Here is a 12,079-nt window from a genome sequence, read left to right as displayed (position 1 = left end):
AGCGCTCCGCAGCCTCGCTCGGCGCCGATAGCAGCGGCACCCGCTGTCCTCTCCGCCCGCCCCCACCCCACCCCACCCCGCCCCGCCGCAGCCCGGCGGCCCCGCGAGGTGCTTACCCCATGGCGGCCGGCGGCGCCGGGCACCGGCGGTGCCGCGCGGGCCGCGTCCCCGGGGCGCTCCTCGCCGCGCCGCGCCTCGCCGCGCCGGCAGCTCCGCAGCCCCGTGGCGGCGGTGGGTACGCTGCGCTGGGCTGCCCGCGCCTCTCCGCGCAGGCCCGGGGGTCGCGCCGCCGGCTGGCAGCGGCCGAGCCGAACCGAGCAGGACCACCCGCGCCCTACGGAGCGCCCTCCGCGGGCCGGGCTCGCATGGCCGCCAGCCCCGCCGGGCGTCCGCAGGCAGCAGCTCCGACTCCCGACCGGGCGTGCGGCGGCGACTCGGCGTGCGGACGTGTCCCCAACCGCGGGCGGGAGGGCGGGCGGAAGGCGCTCGCCTTTTTCCGCGCGGGGCTGCCGGCGGCTGCGGCGCTTCTCGCCGGGCGGTGCGCGGTCACCGAGCGCTCGGCGCGCCTCAGAGGCGGAGCGGGACGGGGCGGGCGGTGCGCGCAGGGCTCCGCGCCGCCGCTCCCACTAGCAGCGCGGCGGGCAGCCGTGCATCTCCCCAAAGCGGCAGAGCGAGCCGCGGCACAGGCATCGGGCTCCCGGCGGCTGGTGGCGAGCACCGGGGCGCCGCGATCCGCCCGCCTGCCCCCGGCTGCGGAGACGCGGGGCGCCGCTCCTCCTTCCCGCGGCGGGTTCGCGCCTGGCCGTCACGCCTTCTTCTGCGGCGAGCGAGCGGGCATCGCTCTGGGGCGCGGCGGGCCGGGTGCTGCCAACGGGCGGGGGGCGGGAGGGACGGCCGCCGCCGGGTCGCGCTTGCTCTGCGGTGGGGCCGCGGGCTCAGACCCGGCGGTGGGGCGGGAGGACAGGGGGAAGGAAGGAGGGAGGGAAGGAGGGAGGGAGGGAGCGGGCGGGGGGAGTGAGCGCCGCGTCAGGCGGTGCCCGGCTGCTGCCCGGCTGCTGCCGGCTGCTAACAGCCGCTGCCTGCGGCCGCCCGCCTCCACCTCACACCTCTGCCGCCGCCCGCTCTCGAGGTGGGCAGGCGCAGGCGCAGCCCGCAGCCGTCCCACCGCCCCCGGGCTGGGACAGGAGCCGGAACGGGAACAAGGGTAGGAGCGGGAACGGATCCGGCCGGGGCCCTACAGCGCCCGCAGCCCGGTAGCCGCTGCTCGCGGCAGCACCCGCTCGCTCTGCCTCCATCCTCCGCCCGGGGAGCTTTAAGTAGCGCACGTCACCGCGCTCCCCTACGCACCGACGTCACGCACTGCTCCCGGCGCTGACGTCACCGGGTGCGGGGGATGATGTCAGAGCGGCCCGCGCCGCCGGAAGCGCTTCTATAATAGGGAATGGCGACGGGGGGGGCGGCGGGCGAGGGTGTTGGGCTCGGCGCGCTGCGGCCGCCTCCGTGCACCTCCCCGGGGCGCCGGCGGCACCCGCCCGCCCCCGCGGCGCCGTCTCCGCGGCAACGCCGCGCCCGCCCACGGGGCGGCGGAGGCGGCCCGGGTCCGGGGCGGCGGCTATGGCATCCCGCTCGCGGGGCCGATTACTGAGGGCGTTCCGCGAACGGCCTGACCCCCGACCCCGACCCGCGAGGGAACCGCACGGGCATTCCGATATCACCAAAAGACGGCTGCCGGCACGGCTGTGCAGGCGGAACGGAGCCGGCACCGCGAGCGCGCCCACAGCGCTCCTTTTGTCCGCGTCTCTCTGCGGTGCCGTGCAGCGGGTAACGTGTCCCGCTGCACCTCACTCAGCAGAGCAGCCCCGATACTCCGCGTCCCGCCGATGGGCACCCGCCTGTCTGTATCAAGTGTAGCTGCTGGTAGGCAGGGCAGCAGTGCTGCGGGGTGGGACGCGTCCTGGCCTCTGCTCTTCCACAGTTTTCCCTGTCCAAGAAAAGTTGTAGCCACCCCAAGCCTATTAAACTACAATGAGTATACTGGAAGATACCAGTGAGGTGCAGACGTCAGCCCCTCTGCAGAAATGGCAGAAGATCCAGGTTTTACCAACGGATTGGGCATGGTACTGTGAAACACAGCAAAGCAACGGTGCGTTCGCACCTGCTCCTCAACAGAGGGTTCTTATCACAGAGACTGAGGTCTCCCAGAAAGAGGCTGGAATGGAAGAGAGGACCTATCCTACCTCCCTGGGTGAAGGCAGGCACTTCCACAAGTGGCTGTAGTTCATACATTTGTGTGTGTTACTGATCCTAGCCTCAGCATCTGACCTATAAAAATTATAGCCATGGCATGAATGGAAATGAAGCAAACAAGTTAAATAGCAAGGGAAACCTCCAAAAAAACAAAAAACAAAACAAACAAACAAACAAAAACTAAGCACAATAAACTTTGCATGAATCATTTGTACCCACAGCTTTTTCCTTGTGAGGCATATAGCATCACAAGGAGAAAACAGCAGCTTCCTTAGTTTTACATTTCTTACAGTAACTCAGCGCAGTGAGGCCTCAGCACTAGGGCAGCTGCAGAGACTCAGTGTCACTGTCCTGTGTCACACCGTTGCTGTGATTAATCTGCTTTGTCTTTCTGGATGGCTATTATCATTTTCTGTTTTGGTTTTGTATGCTCACTCTGAGGTACATGGAGTTCAATGTATGTTCCACTGAAAATCAAGCTAGATCTACTAACTTTTGGCATTAAATAGTTGTTGGCAGCCTCAATTGCTATCTGGAAAAAGACAAGATCCACACCAGCTCTTTCTGCCACCTTACAGCGGTGATGAGAGTGAAATAGACTGTGATCAAAATAATTCAGTCTAGACAAATGTAAGCAGCATGCAGCTTATAAATATATTCCCTGATGTCAAGTAGCAAGGAGTCTAGATTGATTAGCTTCTAAAGGGCTTTCATGACATTTTACATGCAGTAACAGCGGGTCAAGAGCAAAGGAATGAAGGCTCTAAATCCATAGACGACTAAGTGTTGCGTCAGTTTTGTTCTTTCAGCTAAAGCTCACACACTAATGAAAATGCTTTAGTATTTCATTATGTCCAAAGTGTTTTGTTTAGATATCACAGAGATGGCTCCATCTGTCTCTGCCTTTCAACTTGTTCGCATATTTGGCTTGCATGAAGTATTATGTTTTCCCAACTGCATGGGTGCAAAAACAGAATTCACTAAGGCTGAAGATAAAAGAAAAAATATAAAAGAAACCAAACTGACACAGAGCCCTGGGGGAAGAATTCTTAGTGCACTCAAGAAGCAGAGGTGTGAGAAGATCCAGGGACAAAGAAAAATTGCTATCTCCAGAACAGCTGTGGGGTGGATATCAAGAATGTCTTCATTGACTGGTGAAATGTCCGATATATTTCATACTCCTCTGTAAGTAATAACGTAAAAGTATAGGGACAGATAAGATCCTGAGTAGGGTAAAAGAGATACAGAGACAAGGAAATTATCTCTCCAAGGCAATCTCCTACTTAATCTTTCTTTTTTTAACCCTCCCTTCCCCTTCCCCTTCCCCTTCCCCTTCCCCTTCCCCTTCCCCTTCCCCTTCCCCTTCCCCTTCCCCTTCCCCTTCCCCTTCCCCTTCCCCTTCCCCTTCCCCTTCCCCTTCCCCTTCCCCTCTCCTCTCCTCTCCTCTCCTCTCCTCTCCTCTCCTCTCCTCTCCTCTCCTCTCCTCTCCTCTCCTCTCCTCTCCTCTCCTCTCCTCTCCTCTCCTCTCCTCTCCTCTCCTCTCCTCTCCTCTCCTCTCCTCTCCTCCCCTCTCCTCCCCTCCCCTCCCCTTCCCCTTCCCCTTCCCCTTCCCCTTCCCCTTCCCCTTCCCCTTCCCCTTCCCCTTCCCCTTCCCCTTCCCCTTCCCCTTCCCCTTCCCGCCTCCCTTCCTCCCTCCCTCCCTCCCTCCCTCCCTTCCTCCCTGCTCTCAGACAGCAGCCTTGAGCTGTAGAACACTCTGCCTGATGGAAACCGTCAGCAGATCAGTGGCTGTAACTCTCTGTAAGAAGTGCCACCATGAAACAAGAGATGGATGGCTTCAGGCAGAGCAAAGCACAGTATGTTGTGGGAGAGAGGCTGCTGTTTGCCCTGCCACGAAGCAGCATATTCCTGGCATGTGTATTCATAGGCAGCAGCCAAGCTGCCAAACCTCTTCTGACACCACTGCCCTAACTGACCAGCTGGGGCAACGCTTGTAAACCTGGCAGTAGCACCAGTATCTCTGAGAGCAGTGTTGTGTTGAACCTCCTGGTGTGATACCTATAGTAGGAAAAAAGCAGATGGCTGTGCCATCTAAAGCTCAAGCCTGCTGAGTACCAGCATGGCCACTGGCATGGCCAAAGTCTTGAAACAGCAGCAGAACAGAGCTGGAAAAGCAAGAAGCCCCACAGTGGGTCTGCATTTTGACTAACCCTTCTTAGTACCTCTGTATTCTCCATACAAAACCATATCTGCATTGGTAAGTCACATATTGGTTATGAGCTATCATTCTTGTGGAAAAGGCAGACATGCTTGTAACATGGAAATCCCATTTGAAAGATTTGGTATGCAATCTCCTCTAGGTTCTAGTCAGCACTTTCAAGAAAAGGTACTACAGCTGTACCAAAACCAGACAGTTGCTAAAGATATTTAGGGAACTTGAGAGCAGTTATTTGAGAATTAAAAAAAGAAAAGAAAAAAAAAAAAAGATTGGCTTGTTTGGTCTATCAAACCAAAACATGAAAGAACATAGTCTTGTGGTCCAAATATTTTGAGTGTTGTCAACGCAAATAAAGGAACAAAAGTTCTGTTGAAGGGCAAAGGAATAAAAAGGCATAAATTTTCTCCTAATAACTTATGGCAATCCAAAGGATCTTTATTTTCAAAAAACAGGTGGCTTGATGAGTAGCCTTCCAACATACAAAAACAAAAGAAGCAATGACTGGAAAGTGGAGAGAAAAGCACAGGAGCAAGCCTTCCCTGACTCTAGGTGGGAGAGGTGATAGTGGCTGCAGGGACAGAGACATCCTCCATTAGTTTGCAGCCTGCAGTCACCACCACGTCCAAGCATCTGGGCTTGGGTACCACTGCTGCTCACTTACATCAGCTGCTGTTTGGTTTAATACCCAGAGTTTGTGCATTCCAAAATTCCTAAGGAAGTCAGGGTGTTCATTCCCTTGGAGAAAGAGGGAGCAAGCACCTCACACTGTCCTCACCTTCTGAAAAATTGCTGTGGTGCTGTATCTCTTCCTTCCTCCTACACTTCCATGCCTTGTCCTTGCCCTGCTTTCTCCTGTCTAATCATAAATCACTTTCCCCACACACATGCTTCTGTCTGTGTGTGGGATCACTTCTCCATCATATTCCCTTACAGAATCTGTCTTTAATTTATAAATGAAGTAGAGAAGAGATGGGAATACTGTAGACGGTATCTTCTTCCCTGAGCTCAAGCTTTCTGTCTGTATTTCCATCAGCCCAGAAAAATCTTCACTGTCATATCAAGTGGCCTGGAGGGATTCTGGAAAAAATTATATTCACCATTTTTCCTCTTAGAATCCACTTAGAAAAAAACGAAGTGCTCCCTTGTATTCAAGGAAATGCAGTACACTGAAACTAGGACTAGATTTGTTTTTGAAAGCAACTGTATGACATAATTCCCTGAGATGCCTTATGGTCCAGTATTTCTCAGTCCTGCTGCCAGGGAGTGCTGGTTTTCCGGCACCCACTTCCAACATCTAATTGTCTTATCACCAGAAATAGATCACACATCTCCTACACAGCTCTTTGGCTCTACACCCCTACAGAAATTTTTTTAAGATATTGAGCTCTGAGTAATGCTTTCATTTCTTAGTCAGGGTTATCAGTGGCTGCAGTTCCTTAACATATTTTTCTGACCACGGAGAAAGCACAGCTTGTGCTAGAATACTGATTATTTTGGCAGGTCATTTCTATTTATTCCATATTTACCTAGATACATTACTGAACTTGCTTTGCAACTCTTTAAGTTTTGGGGGTTTTTGTTTGTTTGTTTGTTTGTTTGTTTCAAGTTCAGCTGAAGAGACTGAGAATACTTTAAAACAAACAAACATTTCTTACTTATGAGTTTTGAAGTGCCGCAGTAATGGCACTGTGGATCTCAAACCTCTCAAACAACATCCCTTTCCTGACAAACTACTTGCACACATAGAGTCTTCTTTTCTACTGCTCTGTGGGTCACATTTGAGAAACTACATACATATAAAAAATGTTTCTCAGTCATATTTACATTAACAACAATATGATCTCTGTTTTCATGAAGTCATATCAATCATATGGCTCTTTTCCTCTTGTTAGAGAAAAATATCAAAGTCCTGCCAAACCAGACTAACATCATTTCTAGTTGAGTTCCTAACAAATTCCAAATTTCATCCATGATCTCTGTATCTGTTCTTCCTATTTCTTTCTCTTCGCAATAATAGCTTGATATTTTTAAGACAATTTCACAGCTTGAAAGCTTGTGGTATATAAAATGCTCATTTACTATGAGATTGTATTAGAGTAATTAGCTTCTGATTTCTGCAGTTCTCCTTTTCCACTTAAAAAAAAAAAAAAATTCTTCTAGATGTTTTAACAATAGAATCTCTCTGTGAATATGGGAGGGGGGAAGAAAAAAAAAAAAGCTTAATTTTTCTGCCTGAGAATTTCTTCTTAGAGATGAATTTTTCTGAGACTTTGAGAATTATATTTGGATAAAATTATATTCCCATAAGGAATCTTTCCATAAAGACATTGGATACTTTCAACTATTTCCAACCAGTTTTCATGCACCCAGACTTGGACAGCTGCTGAGAATGAAATCCTACACATCCATTATCTTGTCCATGTGAGAACGTTTTGCCCAGGCTTCTTTTGAGAAGCACTAACATTTTCATGCAGTGATTCAGGAAATGGAAAGTCCGGGAATGTTCCAAAAGTTGTCCAGGTGTTTTTTCCCCCAAATTTTAGTCTTTTTCCATTCCTCTGCCAGTTGTTTCCAACATCCACCATACTGAACTTGATTAGTATGACTCTTCACACACACTTGGGAAATTTATCTACAAATCTCTAGAGATTGCTGACTGTGTAGCTCACATTTGAAAGAGAAGATGACTTTGAGATTAAGATCAGTTTCACAAAAAGGCAGAACGGCACTTGACATTACAGGAAAACAGAAGTTTAAATGGAGACCATGGCTAATGACCAGGGAGTGAAGTGACAAGTGACTGAGTGGGATCCAGTGAATCAAGGATCAAGTTACAGTCAGATGAAGAATCTGAAGATACAGGCTTGGAAAAGTACCAAGAAGACAAACTGAGTGAAAAATAAATATGGGGAGAATCTATGGTGGAGGGAGGAAGAAGGGCCTCAGACTGGAAAGTACTGAGTGAGGAAGAAATTGGAAAGTTCCAGTCAAAAATACAGATGAGTCAAAAGAGAGGGTGAAATGGGGTGTTACGGAGCAGGCAGAACTGCTCGGATCTGATCACTGAAAGAGCATGAGAGATGTGCTTAGCAGAGCAGGTGTTTCCTCCAGGTACAGTACATTAAGAACCAAGCATGCCGTCTCTCTATTGTCAGAACACAGCAGAAAAACCCATGGGCTCAGTCTATATTTTCACCCTTGCCCGGTGCTGACTGTATAACAACAGACAGCTGTGAACTCTACCACTTGTTCTGAACAGCCAAGTAATAAAGTAACTTGATTCTGCTGGTGACTCACGTGGGTGTGTATGATGCCAAAGGATGGGATTTGTCTTATACAGTTCAAATTTTGTAAGAACATTTAGAGATTGTGCTGGAAGGCTCTTCAGGGTCAGAAATTCCAGAATTGAGGATGCACAGAAATGCCTCATCTTCTTCTTGTGCATATACATTATGATTAAGTTATCACATGACTATGAACACTGAATCATAGAATCATAGAATTATTAAGGTTGAAAAAGACCTCCAAGATCATTCAGTCCAACTAGCTCCATCTACCACCAGCACTGCCCACTAAACCATGTCCCTGGGTACTACATCTTCCTAAACACCTCCAGGTATGGTGACTCCACCAATTCCCTGAGCAGCTGGGAATTCCACCAATTCCTGACCACTCTTTCTGAGAAGAAATTCTTCCAAATGTTCAACCTGAACCACCCACCTCATCTTGAGGCCATTCCTTCTTGTCATATTGCTAATTACCTGGAAGAAGAGGCTGATATGACTCCCCCTTGCTATATACTTTCTTGCACAGAATTCCCACCTCATTCAATGAATGAGGTAGCTCTACTGTAAAGAGAGATCTGCAATGAAGGAAAACTTCTGTCTAAGAAGCATGGTCTACTCCTTTACTTGAAAAATATGCATTTCATGGAGGAACAGCCTTTACCTTCCTGGAAAACAAACAAACAAACAAAAAATAGGCTTACACTGCAAAGCCACAGAGCTATAGACAATTCATAGAAGCAGGTCTTAAGTGTAAAAAGAGAAAGAGAAATAAAGTGGGAGAGAGAATGATTTTATAGGTGTACTAGCTGAATGCTGTTTAAGGGAACCTCACTCCTCCCCACTGTACTCCATTTGTAATTCTAGTCTAGGGGCTTTTTAAAAGTTGGAGGTGGATGATGCTATCCACCTCCTGGGAAACTTAAGATTCTGGGAATAACAGCAACTAGGATTGGTGTTACAGTATTTCTGTTTGGAGAGACAAAAGGATATATTGTTTCAACATAATGCATACTCCCACTGCGAATTAAAATTACAAATGTAAACTCATTTTTGCAATTTCCTAACCCACAAATAATTGGCTTTACATTTAAACTCTACTGGCATTGTTTGGCATAGTTCTTTTTATGTTTATGATTTATATGAAGGTGTCAGGATTTTCCTTTCATGATCTGTGAAATATAGAATATAGATTGGGCAATGTTACTGCTCTCCTGTATCTCTGTTCCCATTTTTTTCCATATTTCATTTATTCCCTGTGCCTTATCAGTGTACGCTCACGATTCTGCTCCTCTAATGATCTGAACAAGCTCTGTAATGGCCCCATGTCAGTACCCACTGTCTTGTTTCAACACCAACCAGTCACCGCTGGCCTCATATTTCTAAGAGTCCAAGAAAAAAATAACTTCCTCTCTTCTGCTGATGCCAAGCACCTCATCCTGTTCTTTCACTACTCTTCTTTGCCTTCTGTTGATCACACAAACAGCTCGTAAGCTGGATAGGGCAGTCAGTGCAGCAGTCTGTACATCCCCACCCCAGTTCCCAGTCCTGTGGCACAGCCTGGTGGCAGGTTAGCAAGGGACAAAGCATTGCTGCTGAGACTCTGCACAGCATCCTAAGACTTGCAATGTATACCCAAAAAGGTGCTGTGGCCTCAGGTGTTAAACCATTTCAGACTATGGGATTCTGAAGCTGAGTAAACTGCTTCTCTAAAAACCAGATTTTCCTCTCACCTACCCAGCCCACCTCTCTGAGAGAGTTCTAATGAAACAGGTGAAAATGGTTGGTTTGTTTTGTTTGTTTTTTTTTTGTTTGTTTGTTTACTTCCAATACAGTAATATGGTTGATTTTTCACCATCGCCTTGAATTTCTTGAGGTTAAATATGCTTTATGATAGTTATGAGTCTACAATAACTTGTGATTGATTAAAAAAAAGAAGTTTGTTTTTCTTTTTTTCAGCTGAAAACGGATATGAGCTTTTTTTAAAAATTAGTCTCTGTAGATACATGTTGTGGGCTGACCTTCTCTAGCAGATTCACACTCAACCAGTGTGAAATTTAAAAAGTTAATGCATCAGAATAGAGAGAGGGATCACTTACACCATGGCCAAAAGAGACTTGACTTGGGGTACATTAATTTAGTTTACTGCCAAATAAAAATAAACTAGAGAAACAAAGACAGAAAACTAAAACACATCCCTCCCCTCTTTTTTCTAAGGATCAGCTTCACTCCCAGGTATTACCCAGAGGAGCACAAAGCAGATGGGAAAAGAGGGGCTGCAGTCAGTTCCTAACAGTCTATCCTTGCTGTTTGTTATTCCTCAGACTTCTGCCCTGCCTGATGGGAGCAGCTATAAGAACAATCTATTGGTAGCAGGAAAAATACTGACAGAAAATGTCTGCTGAGACACTGGCAGAAGATGTCTGCCAGCCCAGGAACTGCTAGCCTGGGAGCCTGCCCTGAAAACCAGCCTTGTGAACCTGAAGCGTCCTTGGAAGGCACAGCTGGCATCTCTGAAGTGCAGCTGGGCACCTGGGAACCTGAGACATCATGAGATACTCTCAGTAAGCACTAACCCAAGAAGCTATTTGTTATCTAGAGAAGTAAAACACAGTCAAAAGGTGGAGCAGCCTGGGAAAGGAGGAAATAGTGTGCGAGCTATTGACTCTCAGTAGAAGAACAGGAAAACTGTCTGGGGAAAGTGAAAATTGGTCTGAGAGAATAGAAAATATCATCTGTTGGCTGTCCTAGGTGAAAAACAGAAGTTAGCAACAGCTACTGGCTGTTCTAGGTGGTGATGTCAGGTGACCTCTAATACCTCTGTGACACAAAAATTACTTGCTTTCTACCCAGAATTGAGCCTTACTCAGAGACATCTCATCACACGAACTTTTTCTATCAGACTCTCTACAGACTCAACCTTCACTTCATTTGCTGACTTTAAACTCTGCAAGGAAGATAATTTTTTACTTTGTTCACCAGCAGTTGGCTCCACTCCCAGAATGGTTTTATGTATATACTTGCAGCGTGGGTAAACCCTTTGATTGTGATGTTGCCCTCAGGTGGATTGCTCCCCATGGGCTGCAACTCCAGTCTGGGGTTGCTCCTGTGGGGGCTCTCCATGGACTGCAGCCTCCTTCAGGCTGCTGCACCGTGGGCTCCTCCACAGCTGCATGTGGAGATCTGTTCCTCATGATGCCCATGGGCTGCAGGGGGACAGACTGTTTCTCCATGGGCCTCTCCTGGGCTGCAGGGAACTCCTGCTCCACACCTGGAGCACCTCCTGCACTGACATTGCGGTCTGCAAGACTGCTTCTGTCATGTTTTCCTCACACTGTCGTTCTTCACTCATTCTTCAGCTTGCTTTGACAGCAGCACTGCTGGCTGCCCTGACTGGCTCAGCTGTGCTTTGCCCTGCAGTGGAGCCACTGGAGCCATCTGGGACCAGCCTGGAGCAGCTACAGCCTCTCCTCACAGAGGCTGCCCCAGCAACACTCTGACTGTCTACATTAAAAATGATCATGATGGCTAGAAAATGTAGTGTTTTGGAAGACAAATGGGCAGAAGGCTAAGTATGCAGTTGCTGCAGTCAGCAGATGATCAGTGTGACAATACCATGGACAAACTCACAGCCTCCTCCAGAAAGCTGTTGCATCTCAGTTGTTTGCTCTCTGCAACTGCCTGAAGGGAGGTTGTAATGAGGTAGAGGTCAGCCTCTTCTCCTATGTAACTAGTGATAGGACTAGAGGGAATGGCCTCAAGTTGCACCAGGGGAGATTCAGGTTGGACATTAGGAAATACTTCTCCAGAAGAGTGGTCAGATGCTGGGAGAGGCTGCCCAGGGAGGTGGTGGGGTCATCAACCTGATGGTTTTCAAGAAGTGGTTATACTCAGTGTTATACTGAGGAACATTTAGTGGGGACTACTGCTGATAGATAGGCAGCTAGCCTGGATGGTCTTAGAGGTCTTTTCCAACCTTGGTGATTCTGTGATCATGTGATGAACTTGGTGTCAAAGATGTGTGCATTCTATTGTACTTTTTTCCAAAGAACCATGCATTTTCTCTTTTTCTTTCTTACATTATATGTCCAGTTTTATCCGGACACATTAATAAAAAACTCCATGGTATGAGGAGGAAATATGTTACGTGTTTTTTCTAAATTCAAAGGAAGTGAATCATCCACAAACAGTAACACTCAGAGTCTTGACCCGTGCCTCCTTAATTGTTTAAAAATAAAGTTAGTCACATTCTGTTATTGTTTTTGGCATTTGAGATGTTTCTTAGATGTGTCCTCATAACTTGCTCGCATCTCAATACCTTGTAGGCTAA

General features: G+C 48.5%; 1 protein-coding gene across 1 annotated transcript in view; it reads right to left on the bottom strand.

The window, feature by feature from the left end:
• Positions 1–180, bottom strand: part of HOMER1 (homer scaffold protein 1) — a 94,046-nt gene extending 93,866 nt beyond the window's left edge. Inside the window, exon 1 of the mRNA XM_048931428.1 lies at positions 117–180. Coding sequence (XP_048787385.1) covers positions 117–121 — 5 coding nt within the window. The 5' untranslated portion in view covers positions 122–180. The remainder of the gene's footprint in view (positions 1–116) is intronic.
• Between the last annotated feature and the right edge of the window lie 11,899 nt (positions 181–12,079).

The sequence above is a fragment of the Lagopus muta genome, chromosome Z (genome assembly GCF_023343835.1).
Source record: "Lagopus muta isolate bLagMut1 chromosome Z, bLagMut1 primary, whole genome shotgun sequence".
NCBI lineage: Eukaryota > Metazoa > Chordata > Aves > Galliformes > Phasianidae > Lagopus > Lagopus muta.
This window is presented reverse-complemented; position numbering and strand designations above follow the sequence as displayed.